This window comes from Drosophila virilis, chromosome 3 (genome assembly GCF_030788295.1).
Source record: "Drosophila virilis strain 15010-1051.87 chromosome 3, Dvir_AGI_RSII-ME, whole genome shotgun sequence".
Taxonomy (NCBI): Eukaryota; Metazoa; Arthropoda; class Insecta; order Diptera; family Drosophilidae; genus Drosophila; species Drosophila virilis.
This window is the reverse complement of record NC_091545.1, coordinates 20,168,754-20,190,387: the sequence shown is the minus strand read 5'-3', so window position 1 is coordinate 20,190,387 and position 21,634 is coordinate 20,168,754. Positions and strand designations below refer to the sequence as shown.

At 37.7% G+C, this 21,634-nt stretch overlaps 1 protein-coding gene and 1 long non-coding RNA gene across 6 annotated transcripts in view; one reads left to right on the top strand and one right to left on the bottom strand.

Moving 5' to 3' along the window:
• TfAP-2 (transcription factor AP-2) overlaps nucleotides 1-21,634 on the top strand; it is a 35,902-nt gene that overhangs the window by 9,401 nt on the left and 4,867 nt on the right. The window contains exon 1 of one of the 5 annotated variants that reach the window (XM_032434503.2): nucleotides 7,043-7,620. The exons of 1 other annotated variant lie outside the window; for it this stretch is intronic. In XM_032434503.2, the coding sequence (XP_032290394.1) occupies nucleotides 7,564-7,620 (57 nt within the window). In that variant the 5' untranslated portion in view covers nucleotides 7,043-7,563. Of the gene's footprint in view, nucleotides 1-7,042; nucleotides 7,621-18,350; nucleotides 18,730-21,634 lie in introns of those variants that run through there. 3 more of the 5 variants (XM_002047983.4, XM_070207899.1, XM_070207900.1) reach the window with 3 other exon arrangements.
• LOC138911030 (uncharacterized) lies at nucleotides 806-20,992 on the bottom strand. Its single transcript, XR_011416334.1, has 4 exons — nucleotides 20,356-20,992; nucleotides 20,195-20,291; nucleotides 17,507-17,719; nucleotides 806-1,131 (listed from the first exon to the last, which is right to left on the bottom strand). It is a non-coding gene; the product is annotated as an uncharacterized lncRNA (long non-coding RNA).

The window sequence follows — 21,634 nt, the reverse complement described above, 5'->3', positions numbered from 1 at the left end:
AATGTGCGGTACCTTTGTGTGTCTAACGGGCAGACTAGACCCCATATTGTACATCATGCACATGCACTAATATTGGCCATACATCATGTGCGCTCGCTCCCCGCCAGAGGCGATGCTCCAATTAGTTACAGGGACATCCTTGGGGAAAAAGTTGAGTCGCCGCCGTCACAAAAAGGGCAATTAGCACCGCGCGAAATAAACACATTTGTTTGTATGTGTGGGCAACTCGGACTGCTCCAGTCGAGAAGAGTTTCAGTCCAAAATATCGCAACACATTTTCTACACACACAGCCACATTCATTAGCTTAATATCGGGTCCTGGACTACAATTTCTCTGTTAACATCTCTCGTTTGACCTTTGTGCCAGAGAATCGGTTGTTGTCGAGCCCATTTATATGCTCGATGTTGGGTCATTAACTTTGTCTTGTGTCGCTGTCAACAAAATAAATTATATTATTTTTGGTTCGATCTTTAATCTACCTTTCAATTATGATTACTTCTGGCAGCTTTGGGCTTAGGCGATCATATTTGAATAATAGTTATATTTATGTTTATTATTATTATTCTGATTATGTGTTTTTTAATATTGTTAAATAGCTAAAAGTGTTTTCTGCTTCTGTCTTATTGATATTATGGAAATTGGAAGTTGTATCGATTTGTAATATTTCTGTCCATTTGTTATTATTATTATTATTATTCTCATTGACAGCTCTGTTATTTCATCAATATTCGAGACTTAAATTTATATTTTCATTATTTATATTATTTTCATTGAATCTCGATTATTAATCCGTATCATTTCCTTGTATGCCTATCTCCCCTTTCATATGTTCTTCAAAATAATAATGGGCCTTGCAAGTTTTGTAAAATAAATCAGTTGTATGCATAAACAATACAATAAATATATACGTGTGCAAGATTAGCTCATACATTGATATTTACCAAACTATATATATTGGATCTTGGTACTTGGTACTTGGTACTAAGTACTTATGTAGCAACAGAGTAATCCACAGAGGGTAAACACAGCTGCAGATGTTTTTTATCTCTCGGCCTCATATTTAAATGGACCGGTGCCAGCCTGTTGGCTCTTCTCTTTCGGGTTGCTGCTGTCGGGCTGTTGGCTGTTGGCTGTTGGGTTGCAAAAAAAAAAAATAAAAAAAAAAAAAGTAAACGAAAAAAAAAAAGAAGAGCGGATTAAAGGTGCACACGAGCACAGCCGTAGGAAATATGCTGTAAACATCCGCCTGCTGCAACTGCAACTGAAAATACATACTTATATCTAAACATATATATATATATACATATATATACATATATATATCAAGCGAAAACAGCGATGGCCAGCGCAAGGGGCTATGGCTACAACGAGCGCGCACATTTCCCCCGCGGCAATTGGACGTCGTGCAACATTGCAGCAGCCTTTTTGCAGTATTGCTTGGCTCATGGTCATGATTAGTGTGCCGTTGCCGTAGTCGAAGCCGCCGCCGCCGCCGCCGCCGCCGCAGCCGCAGCCGCCGTCGACGAAGAGAGGACTTCTGCTATTGCCGAGAAGCGACGGAGGCATCTACCAAAATTTGAATCTGTCTGCAACTGAGGACTTAACGAATATGGACGAAGTGGCCCGCGGCCGTTCGAAAATATTACCACACTGCACTGAGCATGGTTTCGTGTATGTTATATGCATATTTGCTGCAGAATGTACTGAATTTGTAGTTACACATTCGAAATACTCAATCACAGGAGTATCCTATATACATATATGCCTCGCTCTGTGCATCTTCTATATTTCGCGCAAAGGGAAGGCAATATTAACCAAGTCAAAAATTACATCATAAGTTACATCATTTGCAGGCATTAATTGATGTTCATTTTATATGCATGTTTGCTGCAGAATGTACTCAATTTTTAGTTGCACATTCAAAATACTCAATCACAGGAGTATCCTTTACATGCCTTGATCTGTGCGACTTCTATATGATGTTAAAAATTACATCATAGGTTACATCATTTGCAGGCATTTCTATTATTTGATGTTTAGATGCATATTTAGTAGGTCTTATTCGAGTATGCTTCATTTGGCAGTGTAAATGAACAAAGAACTGGGAATGAACGAGGCCTAGCTTGTGGAAAAAGGAATATTGGATCTATTGCAAGTCAAAAGTTAGATTGATAGATAATACATTCGTAATTCCAATAGAAAGAATATATTTCCTACAATAAAAATGTAAAATTTTCGCATGGGGAAAACCTACAAAGGAATCATCTTAAACCTATAATTGTTACAAATCTACGAAATAAAGTATTTGTAGAAATAAACCCGAAAGCTTACTAAAATTATATTTGATTGTATCCTATTAAATATTTAGCACATTTAATGTGCAATTCCGTACGCAAATACCAAAATTTATTTTACTTTTCTAATCACATTAATAATGACCTAATAAATATGTTTATTAAAGGATTAAAGGAATTGGCGTACGAAAAACAAATAGATATCTAGAGTTCGAGAGGAGAAAAGTTCCAAACAATTTTATTCTGCAAACAAAACAACAGAACCAAGGCTCAATTTCATATTTGATGCAAAACGAAAGTCCAAGGATATGTGCAATTTTTCATTATCAGCTCCATTTTCTTAAAAGTCATAAAAATTCATTTGAATGAAACACTTTCCAAATATTTAAAAAAGATTTTAAGAGCTAGATACAGCGAGGAAAGCCTCATTTCTGATAGAGTTAATAAAAATCTTCGCTAAATGTTTTGTGAACCTTTTTGATCTAACTTTTAATCTAAATTTTGAAGATCGAGTTTTACAGATCTTTGTGGAAAACATGGGGTCAATATGATTTGAAATATAGCTAGTTTGAGTTTTCAAAATCAAGCTTAAGGAATAAACTCGACTGTAATCTATCGAGTTTCGGACTACCTAGCTCTTTCTTGGGCTCATTTGTATAAGAAGCTAAATTGATTAGACTGTTTATTAATTTTAACTGCTCTAAAACATAAACGAGTTGCTAGACATTACTTAAATTTTATCATTTTATTCGAATTGTTTCTCGACTCATGATCGTAGTTCCCTTTTTGGTGAAAATATGCAGGTTTAAATCGCCATTACGCGGCAGTTAATTTGAGTGAAAATAAGTTTGGCATTCGCAAAGTTAATAAAGGTATCGAAAGCACCAATTGCAAAAGTCGTGAGCCCCAACACGCTAGCTAATTCCTCCTCCCCTTGGAGGAGTACATAGCTGTAAGCTTGTGCATGTACATGCGGATCAGTACATGCACACATGCATACATGCTTACATACACAGGTGTGTGTGTGCGTGTGTGTGTGTGTGTTGGTTGTCCCTGCGCCTCTGGTACAGAGGCTCGAAACGGGTGCTCAGGTGCATTATCCAATTGCAGCGCTGCCGCGCCGACCCAAGCCGGGGTTCGACCCTCCTCCACTTAGGCAGGCGGCTTCATTGCAGCGGCACGATTTATGACTGCGGCTGCTCATTTGTGGCCGCGGCTGCGGCGCGGCAAGCGTACGATCGATGATCAGGCCGCCATTTTTTGTTACGATTCGGATTCGCGATACCAGATCCCTGCTCGCCTTACCAAACAATATTGATTTTCAGTCTCTGCTGCCGTACCGCATAAATCGTGATGCACACTGGGCCGCAGTCGGCGAAAGGCATGTTGCATGTTGCATGTGCATGTACGAATTCTACATACACTCACACACTAGCCAATGCTCTATACTCTGATATGGCACAGATCCTAATGGCAGACAGAATTTGAGTCTGGCACCAGTGTGCGACTTGGCAGCTTCAGCTCCAGCTCTAGCGAGCCGAAGCACCCAATTTAGGATGAGGCCAAAATGCTGCTGCCTCGGGTGCAACTCGTGAACGCCGCAGGATGTTCATGACTGCCGCCGTGGCTGCTGTCGTTCGTGGCAGTGATTGCAAATGATTCTTTATCTGGTTGCAGTGCGGCACAAATGCGCGTAACTGCAGCACAAATACACATACTAACACCAATACAGACGCACATTCACACATTCACAGAGACACACATTGCACACACACACACACAGATACACATGCACGCAAGCTGATGTCTCATATAATTATTCCTTTGCTGTGCGAACATTAAAGTAGGTTAAAGGTTTTTTTAAACCTTTGACGTGAATTGATAAACGAAAATCTCCGAAACGTAAACATCGCATGTTAGACTAAACGAGTCCATATGCACTTGAAAAGACTGCTCGACTAGCTGATACCCTCTACACAGTTCTCAGAGCACATATGCGGTCCGAATTCGGAGTTCTACGAAGCTCCCCATTAGAAAAACTGAAACATGTACCCATATTTAAGGGATTTTCTCAATAACGATCGGACGATAAGCACGGACATATAAAGGAAATTAGAGGGTATCTACAGCAGTCTAGACGTAAGCACTCGTACATGTTTTAGTTCACAGCGTTTATGTACATTATCGGATATTTATCGATTTTCTGTTTCGAAAATGTAAAATAAGTTTGCAGTAGATCGAATGAAGAACTTAAATTAGGAAACAACGTTTTCCACTTAAGTTCCACTTCAATAAATCGTTTAAACAATTCCTTATTCGTTTATATTAAGGAGCTGAGTTTACCACATAATTTTCCAGCCATCAACGTGGATTTTCCAGTAAGTGTGAAAAACGATTTAATGAATTTAAAAAAAATGTTAGGAAATAAATGGCATACCCACAAACATGGAGAACTACGAAGCTGAGATGATGTACGCTAGAACAGGGCTTTGAAAATTCCCCCCGCCAGTGTGGAATATTTGTGGAAAGTAGTCGCATTCATCGGCGACAAACTCATCTACTAAGATTATTTTTTGTCGATCTTCTTGGCAAATCCACCCCTCTTTAACGACAATAAATATATATCTTTATAGAAATTCATTTAAGACAGTTTCACACTTTTCGGAAAATCCACCATATCTGGGTAATTTTTATCGGTTTCAAAGTGATATTTAAAGAGCTTTGAAAAAAGTCATCTGAAACTTGTTTAAGCTTTTTTTCGGCTGTCACGGCTTCAAACATATTTCTATATATAAATGTGAAATATAACGTGAAACTTAGTTTGATAAGCTTACATTTTCACATGTGAAATATCAGTTTAAGATCGATATCAGAAATGTTCGGTTAAGGTCGCGAAACATCAGCTTGTCTAGCATAAATAAATGTATAACTTGTAGTAAATGTGTAATTCAAATAAGATCACATATCAAATGTGAAATGAAAAATAGGTGGGATCTATTATATATAGCTGGAAAACTATTAAATATTTGAATAATTTGTAGATGTTCTCAGTTTTTGAGTTCTCTTTACATTGGGGAGGTTTTTTAATAAAATGGGCTGACTATAACGTTCTGATCAATATTTGAGAGGTTTTATTAAAGAACTATGTGTATAACACAATTGTATGTATCTAGTAGAGAAGTACTTAGATATGTATGCAATTACAGTTTAGGCTGAAAGTATATATACATTATATATGAGGGATTAATTTAATACATCATTTACTATATAAATAAATATGTATATATGTATGTGTGTGTATGTGTGCGTGTGTATGTATGTATATATTTCCCTGCTCGCATCATTTTTGACATAATCACTCTGTGAAGCTGTGTAAAATAAAGCCCAGGGCAAATATGGTAGGGCACTCACCACTGGCAAAACACATTGCCAAGCGTCCAATGCCGAGTTTTTCCCAGTAGCATAAGTTACACCCCTGAGGCCAAAGTGTGCTGGCAACCCCAGCTTTCCATATTTATGTATATGCGTATGTATGTGTTTTGCAACCACTGTGCTTATGTACAATACACGCAGGCATTAATATAAGCTGTATGTAGGTATGTGTGTGTATATATGTGTATGCACACATATCCACTTAAGCACGTGTGTGTGTGTGTCGCTATCTATGTACATATGTATCTATACATATACATATATCTGCCAGCGAGTGTGTGTGTGTGTGCACATGTGCAGAGGCTGCGCTGCCGACGCAACGGCAATGCCGCTGACGCAGCCTCTGGGTTCGGCCCATTGTCTAGTAGTCAGCTTGAGGGGCGTGGTTTCCGAAAATATAAATGGCTGTAGCTGTGGCTGCGGCTGTAGCTGTATCTGATGCTGTTGCACGTTTCAACGTGAACACGAACACAGCAGCAAACCGAAACGAACACACGCATACATACGTATCTTATGTGGTATTGGTGGCCGCAAAGATTTTTACAGCCTGCTCTCTCTCTCTTATATAAATATTGCTCTTCGCTGCAGCAGCGCATGTAACGAATGCTCTTTACATTATAAGACCAACCGGTATAAGTGTCTTTTTAAAAAATAAAACTTAGGATCAAACTATATTTTAAATTTTAGAATATAGTCATGATATCTATATAATTAGCCCATTAAGCTAATTATTAAAAGTGTGCTGATTTCACAATTTACAATTTAGATTCAAATTTGAAAACATTTAAATCAGTAAAAAATTATATATACGATATAAGGATATCTGGCATTATAAGACAACATAATTTAATATATATATTAACTATAGTTTGAACTGAAAAAAGATACGGTTATTTATTCCGGCTCAAACCCGCATTAAGCATGGGCTCTGATTTAGCGGACTGACAAAATCTATAGGCGAATCAGCTTGAAGGGGTTTCGGTTCTCAACCGGTTTGCAGCATGCACATTGCTCGTTTCAACACTCTTCTGGTTTTGGCTCTTAGCTAAGAGAGTTTTTTGAAAACCTGCTCCGGGGAGGGTCAGCGCCTGACTGTGCCTGTATGTGTGCGAGCGGCAAACGGTCTTGGGCATTTAATAGGTTTTGCATGCATGTATATGTGCATGGCTATAAAGTGTGCGTGGCAGCTGTGTGTATGTATGCGCGCGGGTGAGCGTGTGTGTGTGTGTGTGTGTGTGTGTGTGTGAACACATCTGTATTCGAACGGCAGCATCGTCAGCATCGGAGCACATCCCCTGAAGGTTTTTACGTCCAAACAGAAAATTTAGTTCAGTCGAGAACTACCGTCAGTGGCTGCGCAAAGGCACAAGTTTATTTGCGGGTTTTTTTCGAAAAGCCAAACTGAATATTATGCTGTGTGTTCGACATTGCTTGCGATTGCAAACAGCCCGAGAAATAATTACGTTTTTCGTTCGTATCCATGCATCCACCCACGCATATCCAGTGCACCTGTAATTGCAATCACTTTTACTTCGGATAAGTGAGACACACACACACACACAAACAAACACACACACGCACGCACGCACACGGTGTTAACATAAATATTTAAATAAATACATATATGTATCTGTGCTTCCTTTAAGTGAACATTTATATAAGCATGCACTCATATGACTTATAGTTGCCTTATATTCAGTGCCAAATAAATCTATTGTCTACTGAGCAATTGTACCTGTTTCGTATATTCTAAAAAGCGCGAAGTGTTCCAGTTTTGTGACAGTTCAAAATATATACTCTATGTAATCGCGATCACAATCGGAACAACAAACAATAATGCATATCTTACACCGGACCAATGACCATCAATTTGAGGATCAAAAATTTATGATGGTAAGATTTTTTGCAAGGATTTCCCCGATTGCCGCACACCTCTATCAACTGGCCGCTCGTCCGTGGTTCCAAGGAAACGTACCCACTGACCAATTACCTGTCAGCTAGAATCAGTGTTAAGCGTATCCGTACAAAGTACTTAAACTCCGATATTGAAAGTCAATGGGGGCTGTGTGATCTCTGATTGACATAAAAATTTCATGCACGCAAGCACTCAGGGTAATTACCATACGGCAACAAGTAAACCATGTCTGCGATCTGAGCAGATTGATTACCATAGCCAAAGCCCAATTTATAATAATAATGGGCGCACTTAACGCTGGAATTTTGCATCCTCCAAAAGGGCAGGCTTCCATCAACACCAAGCGCTTGTGATCTGCTTAAAGCTTAAAGCTTTCTTAAAGCTTTCTTGAAACAAATCTTTTCGTGACGCACTGCTCTAGATCAACTTTATATAGTAGATCATGCAATACTTGCTTTGAATCAATTGAGTAGGCGTCTTTGAGCTTTGAGCTTTTCCAGCAGACATACAGCACATAATCCTGAGATATTCGTATTTTAAAATGTGCAAGTCAAAGCGATATTTCCCTATTACATATATATACACCTATTCCTAATCAGGACTAGTCTTGAAACTATATTAATGAGAATTTGTAAGTTCGGAATATCGCATATCATAGAGTTTATAGCTGTAATATTTCTTGAATTGTATTGAATACTTTCTTTACACTTTTTCTACAAAATGTATTATGCGTTATATGTGCATATTATACCTAAGCTCGATGAGCTGTATATCCGTAAGGCTATGTCTATAAAAGACTGACAACTTGTCATAGATTCTTCTCATTTTGCTGAAGACAGTCTATGGATTGACGTCGACCAGAGCAGATATCTATATTATATAGCTGCCAAAGAAAAGATCAGGGAAAACAGAGATTTTCTATAAATTAACTTTGCATTAATAATTTGTGCAACATTTTTTCAAGCTCTGAATATTTAGGTTTTGCTTGTCAAAGTATAGAAATATATGGGAAACCCGTTACACGTGTATTCAATCTTGGCAAACCGAAAATAACTGCAATTTCTGGTTTGCATTTTATGACAGATTCTGAAAGCATATTCAGAAAGTTCTTTAACAAACAGTCTTAATAATTTACCATTTATTAATAAGTCTTTGTTTAATGAAAATTAAGATCAGCTTTTAGCTAATGTGAAAAGAAAGTCCGCTGCGAGTATTCTGTCTTATACAAAACTTTTGGACTGTTTTTGTTTAGGGAACATTAAAGATTCCTTGCCAGGGCCAAGTTACGGACGTGCCAGGTTTTCCCGTCCGAGAAACTTAGCTTGGAATAAACTTATTTTCTTGCAAAAGTGGACTCCATAAAGTTCGACAAAGTTAGTTTGCATGGCAACAAACTGCAGCTAGTGGGATTTAGTATAATTTTTCTTCTTCCACTCTTTTTTATGGACTGAGTCCTGCCGATCACCGTGAAGCGAATAAAAGTATGATGGGAGACACGCACATTTGGTCCAGCTGAAGCTGTGAGAGCGCAGTATCTAAAAGCTGGGAAAACGAGCAACTTGCAAAGTTTTTGCTCGTCTAGAGTTTAGGGTATGACATGGAGCAGAAAGATTTGGTTCGTATGCGTCTGAAGCTCGCATTGGCTGCGTTTATCCACCCCCATTCAATTAGTAAAATTATATGGTTTATCGGCATTCCAGGAACTTTTTTTTGATCCCTGCTCAAAAACATAGGCTCAAATGACGGGGCAAGGGCCAAAGATCACAACAGAAAACACAGAGGAAAAAAAACACACACACAACAAAGAGGCAGTGAAAAAGTCATCGCCCACCAAAAATCAGTTCGCATAGCCGTTGAAATGGGTAAACCGAATGTGTTAGCGTTATCTGCCACAGTTAGACCCTGCCCTGCGCAGACTCTCGGCCTGCTCCACATCAGGTATGTAGGTATAGGTATAGGCTGTTCGCGTGATGCGTTGCCAAAATAATTTATGAGATTCAAGCACAGCAGAACTCAGCGTAGCGCCCAATTTGCGTGCGATCTTTCATATCTGCGCCAACTGCAACAAACTGATAAAAAATATGTATATATTTTTTTTTGGCCATCTTTCTCCATGGTTCCCAGCACAGTTTGCTTTGCTAGGCACTTAATTGTATGTGAACACTACGAAAAAAATATATTTATTTATGCCCTAATTATGCAAGGATTTTTCATTAATTGCATCAACATTTCCATTTTATACTTAGATCTTCAACTTTATCACAAACTCAACTAGCACGGGCCTATGTTTGTGTTCTAATGTTTATTATTATTAATACTTATTATTAGTGTTTATTATATTATTTCTTATTAATGATTTGCTTTGCTTTAAAACTTGCATTCAATTTGTGTGTTTGTTTCAGAGCTGAAACAAAGAGTTATTCTCTCTTGCCAGTTGGATTTAGCTATTTATTAGTTTAGAAATAGATTTGTGCATGCAGAAATATATTTGTATGCCATGCATGGAGAATATAGTGCGATCTTTCGGATCATAGAAAATTCAAATATTGGAATTGTCCAGAAATAAAAACTTGGCGAACTTTCTATTTTGAAAATATTTGATTAGCTGACTCGAGTTACGGACCGCAACTTGTCAATAAATTGAAAATAAATATCTAAAAGATGAAAAAGATAATTAATAAGTGCAGGCTTATCAGGCAAAGTGCTCAAAGTAGACGAAATTTTGGGAACAGCATCAACTTTTGAAATATATACATACAGAAAAAAAGGAATTGCAAATAAATAAAATAATAATAATACAGAAAAAAAGGAATTGCAAACAAATAAAATAATAATAATACAACTTATTACCACGCACCAATTTCTTCGGACAGATTTAAGAGTTTCCGAATGGGCAAACATTAAATGGCCAAATTTGAGATGCCATATTGGGAGATAGTAGGAATATCTTCGGCATTTAGTGCACATTTGCCTATGAGAATTGATTTTGTATTTCCCCAAATTTTAAACAATGTTGAAGTTTGAATTTATCTATTGCCTTTTCGATTGGTGAAATCGGTTGGGACTTGCGAAAGTTCTGGCGCATATACTCAGATTTTGTTTTAAAGATCAAGCTTTGTCTATGGAAAAATGTTTAAGAAAATCTATTAAAAGATGTCATCAAATGTTGATTGCAAAAACATGTCTTATGTTGCACAGTGTGGTCTAATGAATAGTTTGCCATGCATGACCTCTGTTCTTGTTTTGACTGCGCGATTGGCAAAATGCAAAATGGAAAGGGAATCATAATTTGTGTACGGATGCGCGAATGCGATGCACACACACGCAGACAAAAGACGAGTAGATGTTATTATGAATATGTAATAAGTGCCTGGCTTGCAAGAACGCATCAAAATTGATTTCATTTGCCAAAGAGGAAATTAAAAAGTCCACTCAAAATGAAATTGAAACGCAAGATAAATGTAAATTTGCGCAACGCGAACGCGAACTGCGAACCGCGAATTGCGAATTGCGGACGATCGCAAGTGTCGAAACTGCGGCGTGTGTTAGGCTCGTGGCAAAGCACGGCTCGGCTTGTTTGGACCCGCCCCCCTCCACCCCCTGCCCCCATTCAGCAGCCCGAGTACCCCATCACCCATTCGCCGAGAGGAGCACCGAATGCATCTTTGCACTGCAGATCCCAGTTCTTTTTTTTTTTTTTTTTGCCTTCGACTTTGCCGTTTAAGCCGGTCTCCTCTCTGCTGTCTGCCCTCGTCTCCTCTCGCTCCCCTCGTCTCCTCTCCCCTCTGCACATCTTCTCTCACAGCTCTGTCGTCTGCTTGAGCCTACCTGGATGAGTTGGTGGCTGGTTGCCTGGCAAATAAATTCGTATTCTGCTATTCGTCATAAACCTGCTAGAACAACAGCCACAGCCACAACACGGTCCATGGGCCGTCCCTCGATTTTCACTTGATCCAGAGACGTGCGTATATCCCGCTTGAATACGTTTATGAATGAGTTTTACTACTTCATTAAAAGCCAGATGTCGGCCGCGTCATGACAGTGGGAGTGAAAGAGGGTGGAGGACGAGCGGGCGCAATCCCCACAAAAAGCCGAAGACAGTCCAAGAATGGAGTCGGAGTCGCGGAGTCGGAAGAATCGCGAGCGTAATAAACAAAAATCGATTATCGTTCTTCGCGTATTTTCATTGTTGTTACGAATATTATATTTAGAGCTTGAACGAGCTTCCTTCTGCATTCATTTAATTTATAGCCGAAAACTCTTTCGGCCCATCCGGCACATCCAGCTCCAACGCCTGGCATCCGTGTGTGTACATAGTTGTTGTACCGGACGTCCAGTCGATGAGCATTCCATGCCAAAAAGATAAAGGTCGACGCTTTTCTCTCTCTCTCCCTCTATTTTATATATTCAAATTACCTCCCAGGCATTGATAAGCATTTTAATGCAGCCAACCGGAATTCACGAACATATGCGAAACATAAGGGAAAGCGATTCACTTTGAACTCAAAAGAAAAGACCTTTGATATGAACTTTAAATAAGAAATTTGTGCTATATGAAAAGCAACGATTTTTTGACCCAATTTCATTGGGTTCATGGTAAGAAAATCTAAGCCTATCCCTGCTCCAACTTTAGCTAAATTGGGAGTGGAGATAAAGTCTACAAGAACTTCAAGAACTTAGAACAACTACTAGAATCTACAAGAAAGTTTCATCTGACTCAGAGATTTCTAAGCCCAATATAATTGGGTTCCCGGTAAACAAATCTAACCCTATCTCTACTCCAAGTGAAGCTGGGTTGGCAGTGGATATATTCATAGAAAGTCTACAAGAACTACAAGAATTAAGAAAATCTACAGAAAAGGAATTTCTAACTCTAAGATTTCTCAACCCAATTTCATTGGGTTCATGGTAAACAAATCTTACTCTACGCCCACTTGTAAACCATGCTCCGAATTTTGTATGTTGCTCGAGACAATTATAAACAAATACTTCTTCAAGTAATATATCGTATTATATTGTGGTTATATTTGGCCTGCGCAGAAAGATTGACATCAAGGCGCGATTCGTAGTCCGGTAATAATAAATTCGCTCGAAAACTAAAGACACATTCGGAATATTAGAGAATGGCCAACATGGATGTGCTGTGTAGTTGGCTAATTGGCAGGTTGGGAATAATATATGTTAGGCCTGGCAGCAGCCGAAAGATTGGGCAGAGGCATCCGCGAAACAGACTCGAGACTTGGAACATTTTCGTTTAAGTGGAACGATTTGATGCAGTAATTTTGGTAATAACGGCAACGGACGGCTGCCAATTTGGCATTTGGGGGCACAGCTACTGTTTAACTACTCCAAATTGTTGCGTCATTGTCGAGGAATTTCGATCATTTCTCTCCCTCCCTCCCTCTCTCTCTCTCTCTCTCTCGTGAATTCCCTTCAGCCTAATCTGTGCTCCCGCACTTACACCTGACAGCGGTATTAATTGCAACTGATGTGCTCAGGTGCTAATTTATCTTTGATATTGTTTGCTGTTGCTCAGAAATCTGTTGAGCTGGGCAGAAGACGATTTTAAGCAATGTGAGCTTGATTTAATAAATCCCAGCACAAATAAAAAATTTAAGGAAATCTGAGTAAGAAATATATAAATATGTTAACTAATCGAATTTATGCTTAAAATAGTAAATTAATAATGTATTTCTGGTTAAAGGCATTTAAGGCTTACATACATATCGCAAAATATGTTCTATACCCTCTTAATGACTTTCAACTCTACACTTAACAGCCATAATAGAAATATGTTAAATATGTAGCCCAAAATTAATGTTATCATAAATAAAAAATCGTAAAAGTCGCAAAATCAACTTAAACTTCGGCAGCAACACGAATTATCCAGTTACATGTTGCTGCCCCTTGAACTATTGACCCTGAAAGCAACTTACCGTTCTTTTATACAGTTAACTGCTTATCTGTCATAAACACTGCTTAACATAAACTGCTTGGGCGCCTCGAAATTGAATGTTTGAATTCTGTTAGATGATGCGGAATAGAGGTTTAGTTGCCCTTTTAATATAATCAATTGAACTTGAACTTATATAATAACTATCCCATTTATAAGTTAAGCATATAAATTCAATAAAAATTAGTATTTGTGTAGTATTTAAACTTTTAAATAATTAATAAATTAGGCCTACTTCTTACGCCATCTATTGTTCACGATAGCAACAATAAGGGATAAGCTATTTACTTTGTGGCTAGAGGGCGCTATGCGACACAAACAAATTTTGCCAAAGCGGCGTATTTCACAATGTGTTTGTCTTCTGATAAAATAATATTCAATAATATTTCAGTGTGAACAGAGTTTTGGACAGCTTTTGCTTCTTTCTTTAAATTAAAGCTGGAGTCCATCTCAAAAACTTCTACTAATATGCGAATCAAGGTTGCAAATCGGGTTTGAGCCGAACCGGTACAAAAATTCGGCGCACCAAGTTATGAACCAAAACCAAGGTTCCCGATCATGAAAAACCAGGTTCACAAACCGAACCGTTGACCGTTTTATTCGTCTTGTAGACTTTTTGGAAATCTTAGCTGCAAGGATTCAATGTGCTTAATCGAATAATACAGACAGCTTATATTGAAAGAAATGAGAAATGGAGAAATGACAAATGATTTGTTAGCCAAATATTTGCCAATTTAAATTTAAAGAGCTAGCGCTGTGTATTGTGGCCATTGGTGAAAGAGTTGACTTTGGTTAGCATTGTTTTTTTCATGTGTTAGCCATCTAGTTGTGGTCAATAACTACTAGAAACGAGTAAAACATAAATTGAATATGTTTTAAGGCGGAAGCATCGCCTGGGGTCGATGTTCGTCTATCTGTCGTATGCGTATGCTTTATAGCCGCAGTTTAAGAGACCATTAAATTTTCGACGATCATTTGACGATATTCGAAATTCAGCTCATTCGTCAAAGACTTTATAAAATGTATGCTAAGTAATAAATAATGTTAACAGATTTATTTCCACCACATTTCTATAGTCAACGAGGTATTTTACTAGAGAATTCCCCAGTGCTCAGCCTCACACCTTAGCTTCTCCCAGCCCACACGTGATATAACCCCACAACAAATTGGATAATTTCCTATTTGACTTGTATCCATTTCGTATAAGTGTAGCACTTACAGAAACAATTGTCTTATAAATATGTTACCATATTTGGGCGACATTCAAAAAGAATTCCCCCACAAAGCAGATGATGCTAATCATAGTCGTATTGACTTATCCATGCATACTGATTAGGAATTTGTCTGGGCAATGGGGTTATCTGGATAGTTCGCAGCAACATTTTGGCGCTTTGCCTGTGTAATAGAAAAAAAGGCAGAGTTTGGAGTCAAAGCTCTTTTAATGACAATTGATCATTGGCGAGTGGATAGCATTTCATTAGAATACCATGTGTAGTGCGCAGTTCTGTGTATGTGTGTTGCGTGTGTGTGTGTGTGTGTGTGTGCGTGTGTGTATTTATGTTTCGTTCTGCACACACTTGAGGTGGAGGTGAAACTATTTCGACCTGTTCAACAGCTTCCAACTGTCTACCTGTGCCTTCAGAAACCCGCCAGTCAGCCATTCCAACCTTTATAATTTATTTATTTATATCTTGAATTACGGTATGGGAGTATTGACCACCAGTGTAAATTTCCAATTTCAGCATATTCACGACTGACAATAGAGCACAATTCAAAAACTCGTGTGATTGAAAATATAATACTTAAAAAGTCCAACACAACACACCGAAGCTTGCATACTCGTACCGTTCGCTATAAATCCGCAGAAATGTCCCGCTCACAATTTGAAGCTAATCCCCAGACTAAAGTTTGCTAGTACTAAACAGTCAGTTAGCGGTTAATAGTATCGGTTATAGAATATGTATAAATGTAAGAGCAGAGGCTTGAACCAAAAGCTGGAAAGCCTGGTTCACGAACCGAACCCTTGGTTTAAGCTATGGTTCGAACCACAAAAGATATGTTTTTTGCCACGTTGCGAATGTATGTCTACCTCTTTTGTTTAATTAAAGTTTTGTTAAGTATTTAATTAAAGTCGTTGCTGAATGCAAACTTCTTGGCAAAGTCAACAAGCTTCAATCACCAATTAACGGCAGCCAACATACTTGTGTAGTACGACAAGAGCAGCCAGCAATAATCAGCTGCACAATGGCAGAACTTCGAAAGATTAAACAGTACGATAATCATATTGCACTCGCAATTCGAACTATTCTCATTCATACGATATAACTGCGGTAATAATTATCTAAGTAATCGCTAATTGTGGGCTGCTGCTTGGGGATCAGTATGGAATCTTATACATTTTTCTTAGGCAAACAATAATTTTATACTACATCATTTGGAGGCGCTCAATAAGTGGCATACACTTCTTCTTCTTCTTCAACAAAAGCTGTTTTAAATGATTTTTCTTGGTAGCAAATATTACGAAGTGAACTGGCGTCTTGACCGAGGTCTAGCTTCTTTTTTTTTTGGTCTTGATCAAACGCACAGACGCACATTTTACAGTGAGTCTGCATGAAGTGTGTTGTGTGTCGAAAAGCCAAAAGCCGAAATTCATACAAAACAAACCCAAACCGGTTTATCTGTATCGTTAAATATTCTATTTGATGCTGGCAAATGACAAGATAATCCAAAGTAATCAATCAAAATTATTTTAATTTATAAAACCACAATAAAGTCGTGTCCAGATCGCAATTGCCACGTTCGCGCTGGCCGCATACATCGGCCATGCCACGATGAACATGTCCACATACTTATGTACGTAAGCGTTGGTTTGTGTCCATATTGTACATAGTCAAACACAAATACAACTTATAATGACACACAAGCATGCATAAGTTAAGCTCAGCTCTGTAAAGCGTTTAACTTTCGATATTATTCTAAGCCTCATGCTCTTATACAGTTGTGCATGTATATTTATAGAAAATAGTTTCTTTGCAGCCGTCAAAACGATTAATATTGAATAAATTATTAGCTTTAAAAATACTAGCAGGTACTATTAGCTGTCACTGGGTTTTTATTCTTGCCACATTTCCATCCATTTCACGCACCACGTTTCAAATGTCACTTTGCATAGATCAAGTGAGACTCAAAGAGTTTTCAAAGATGAGCTTGAAATATGTTAACGGCTAACAGGACAATAATTTAACTTTTGCCTAAGCTACATTCGAAAGGAATTTCCTTTATTGGGTACAGTCAATATTATACCGCAATCTGATATATTTCAACTACATCACACACTTGATATTCACCATGTAAAAGTACCTCATTAATACTTATAAAAAAAAAAAACAGAGTAATGATTCTCGTAATTTACCTACGGTCACATGCGCCTTCGCCTTTTGCCAATTTTCGAAGACCCACAATGGCAGTTATGAATAACCAGACATTAGCGCTTATTGTAGTTGGCTTGTATTATGGCTAACACACATTATCATTTAAATCTCTTGACATCCTGCATTTTCTAAGGATTTGCCAAACAGGATGCTGCAATGGCTTGCCATATCTGAAGCCATTCACGGCAAAGTCAATCCCTGGTATGTTTGCGTGTGTGTGTGCGTGTATACATACATACAACTCGCATATTCAACAAACGGACATACATACAAACAATCAGAGCATGTGTCCTGACACAAATTCGACGATCAACCCTCTGCTTCAACTGGTCGTGCACATTGTGAGTTTTTTATACACGGACATACACATTTTTTTTATATTTTACAATTTACAACAATCGTTGCGAATTTTCTTAAGTCTTAAAAAGTCCTATGCCGGACATTGGTTAAGTTAATAGTAGTTTCTAGTTCACAACTTACCCCATCTTGGACTCGCACCCTAGACTCTGGACTGCTCAAACATCACTTGATCAACTTCGTTATATTGGGGCTCATCTGCATGTGTATACCATAAAGTACAGTAGCATTGCGGGTGGGAATTCGTGTTATACGATTTAGGTATAGTATAGAGTTGAGCGCATAGCGTACACGAGAGAGTACGAGAGCGCAATGCCACACTCTTCGAATGTTATCCTAGAACAGAAACAAACTTTAAACTGGGCAGAAGAATTCGGTGAAAGATGAAGCAAAACTCTACTAAAGCAAAGAAGAAATCATTTGCTAAAAACAAGAAGAAACAATCATTTTTGGAGTGCCGACGGATAAACACCTATGCAGTTATATATGCAACAGTTGTTCGATCTGTGTGCAATATAAGACTAATATTCATATTCTTATTTGTCGTATTTCATCTGCTTACATGTTCTGCCTACATATCAAAAGCTTTTGAGCCAATCTTTGAGAACGAAATTTAGATAATGTACATACGCATGTTAGATGATGAATGTTCTCACATCTGCTAATCACATTCACATCTAAATTGATATACATTTCGGGCTTAAATATCTTCTAAAATAAAAAAAAAAGAAAAACATCTACCACGATTGTTGTCTTGGCTACGCACTCGACATATACATGTGTACAGATATAGTCGTATGTATGTATTCATTTTCATACTTGGCCCCGGCTGGCGAATGCAGAAACATCCGAGGCGTATGACGGGCGTTACGACGCGACGTGTCGCTGCCGTCGCGCTCTGGCCTAATGCTGCCGCTGCCGCTGCTGCTGCTGCTGCTGCTGCCGCCCTGTCGACCAGTTTTCATTCCGTTTTTGGCATTCACGGGCTGCTGTCGCTGTCGTCGTTGTCGTCGCCGTCGGGTCAAATTTGTTTTCTATATTAGCCCCGTGTTCGTGAACCTTAAACTGAGCTGTTGCCGACAACAAAAATATATACATATATCATTCGGTTCCATATGAAACATGGACATTATTCTTATATAGATTTCGGAAAGTAACTGTGATTAGTATCTGCCATAAATATTGTAACAATAATGAGTTTGCCTGCGCGTCGAGTGTTCCCATCGGACTAACTGTGTTCGAGATATTCCATTTATTAATTCGACTCTGCGAGTTTAAAGCCCAACTCACAATATGATAACATGACTTTATCTTATGTGGATATGCCTGCCGTAATTGAAATTCAGGTGCGTAACGCTCCCAAGCTGCAAATGCCGGATTTCGATCCCAGTATTAGACAGTACAATTATTGCGGAAAGGCCGACGGCAATAGAATATGGTGCATGCACACATGAAACATGGTTCAGAACAAGGGAGGATATTAGCAATAATAAATAATATAAATGCTTTGTCTTGACTAAGCCTTCGATTCACTTAAAAAATACTCCAAAAAATATTCCTTGTTTTTCAAATAAAAGTTTCTGGCAATGTGTGTTTTATATATTTGATATAAATTATAACTTCTTGATAATTGGATCATTTACGCCGTAAGAAATATCTGCTTCTTTCAATTGTAGAAGACGTTGCTGTCATGCACGCTTAACCTTTAGATAAGGTAAAGGTGGGAAATATAAATGTTTGCATTGCGTCCGCCCCTGTGGAACATGGCAAACCAAATGTTATAGCTTGATTGACTGGTTCCTTGATTAGGTTTCAGAGTTCTAGCTTCTATAGGACTAATAAACACTTGTTTTTCTGAATGAGTTCAAGTTTTCAAGTTTTCAACTCTTCACGATTTTGGCATTAAAAAACCTACGTTGTCAAAAAACAAAGATCTTTGTCTTTGGTTTCGCAAACGAACAATCTTAAGTTTAACTAATTTCTATGATAAGAAATTTTTGTATTAAGTTTACATTCCATGTGGCTAAGCTTAAAGCCTAATATATAGTTGATTATCGTAATCTTAATAAATGATAGAGTTTCGACTGTTTGACAGGCTGCCTGATTGATTGCTGACTTATTACAGTAAAAACTTTTTTTGATAGTAGGCTAATTTTGTATGTGAAAACTGTTTTACGAAATTCTTCAGATTTCGAATTAAAAAAAGTAAAGAATTATAAACTGTAATAACTTTGTAAAAGTTTAATTCAGACGTGCAAAGCTAAGAACTAACTTTATTCTGGCAAAAACAATTTTCTACTGGCGAAAAATGATTGGATATTGTCAGGTCTTATGCAAGGACCAATATATTCAGCTTTGATCATTCGTTGCCCTTTTGAAACCCCGAGTCGCTAAAGTCGGCATAACACTTTACTGCCTTGTTTGTTTATATAGAAAGTACCTTCAAGCTATCTTTTTAAAATTTGGCAAAGTTTCGTCCTTCTGTTGCAGGCGGGTTAACTATCGAAGTTGCCCTGATCGGTTTACTATATTATACAGTTATACAAATAAATGAAAAGCAAAATCCGTAAAACATTCAACATAACTAGAATAGAATAACCTTTTCACAAATATTCAGCAAATCAAGAGTTGTCTAGACTTGGGCTGCATTCAATCTGATTAGAGCTACTTTATCGAATGTTCATATACAAAGATATTTTTTTTTAAATCTTTTTTTTTTTTTAATCAATCTATATGTTTTTTTTTATGAATTCCTAAATGATTAATATGGCGCCAAAATGTGTAGATAAATCAAAGCGTAGTCTTACTTACTGCGTGTCGTGTTACAATAGCATCAATTCCAAATTAAATTCATTAAGAATTCCACGTCCATAGAAACAACCCTTCCGTTGCCAATTGCATGCGAGGCCTGGAAATTGTTAAAAATATTATTAAGTATTTGAGTTTAGTTATTCTCTCAGTAATAGGTTTACCTTTCTTTTGCTATGATGTGTGCCAGTGTGAAATTCTAACTTGTCCGAATTGTTAAGCCTTTTACACGCATGATCAAAAACAGAGATGTGTATTCAAGTGATTTCCTTTAGCTGACCTAGTTTCCTCCATAGCGATCGCCTTCTTCATTGCTAAAACCTCCCTTGTTAAAGCCGCCGCCTTCTCATTGAAGCTGGCGCTGACTCCTCCTACTTTGCGAAGCCGCTTCCTCTATGTTGAAGCAGGCGCCTTCACCGTGTTGAAGATGCCGTGTCCTCCCTCGTTGTAGCCGTTGCCTCCCTGATAGAAGCCCCCTCCTGATCGAAGCCGCCTCCTCCTAGTTGAAGCCGCCTTCACTACTGACGCCGCCTGCTGTTTGCTGAAGCCCTTACTTAAATTTATGAGAATCGAGTAGGAGAGCATTTTTAAATTTGCAATGCACTTACACACTTATACACATTCAAACATGATTAAGTGCACGTATATACATACATACACATCTTCATACGTACATTCATACTGTCAAGCATAAATGCACACACATGCATACATGCGCCTACATATACATACATACAGACACATACATATGTACATATGTACATACATGCATATATACAGACACAGACATACGTACACACATAAAACCCACACATATTAACGTACACCTACATGTATACAAAGACACATACATAACTATAGGCACATACATACATACATTCATACATTAATACATCCGTACATACATGCATACATACATACATACATACATACATACATATATACATACATACATACATACATACATACATACATACATACATACATTCACACATACAAAGATACATACATACATACAACCGTACATACATCCGTACATACATACATACATAAATATATACATACATATATACATACATATATTCACACATACATAGATGTATACAAACATACATACATCATCCGTACATACATACATACATAAATACATACATAAATACATACATACATATATACATACATATATTCACACATCCATAAATATATACATATATACATACATATATTCAAATAGATATATACATACATACATACATACATATATACATACATAATTACATACATACATACATTCATTCATTAGGAAGCCGTTCGCACAAAATTTAGAAAATGCTTACAAAAAATCTGTTCATAGCATTTTATACCGAGAAAGCGTGGATTCTGAGAAAAATGTGAAACACGACTCAGCCGAACCCAAAAAATTATTGATCCCGATTTCCATAA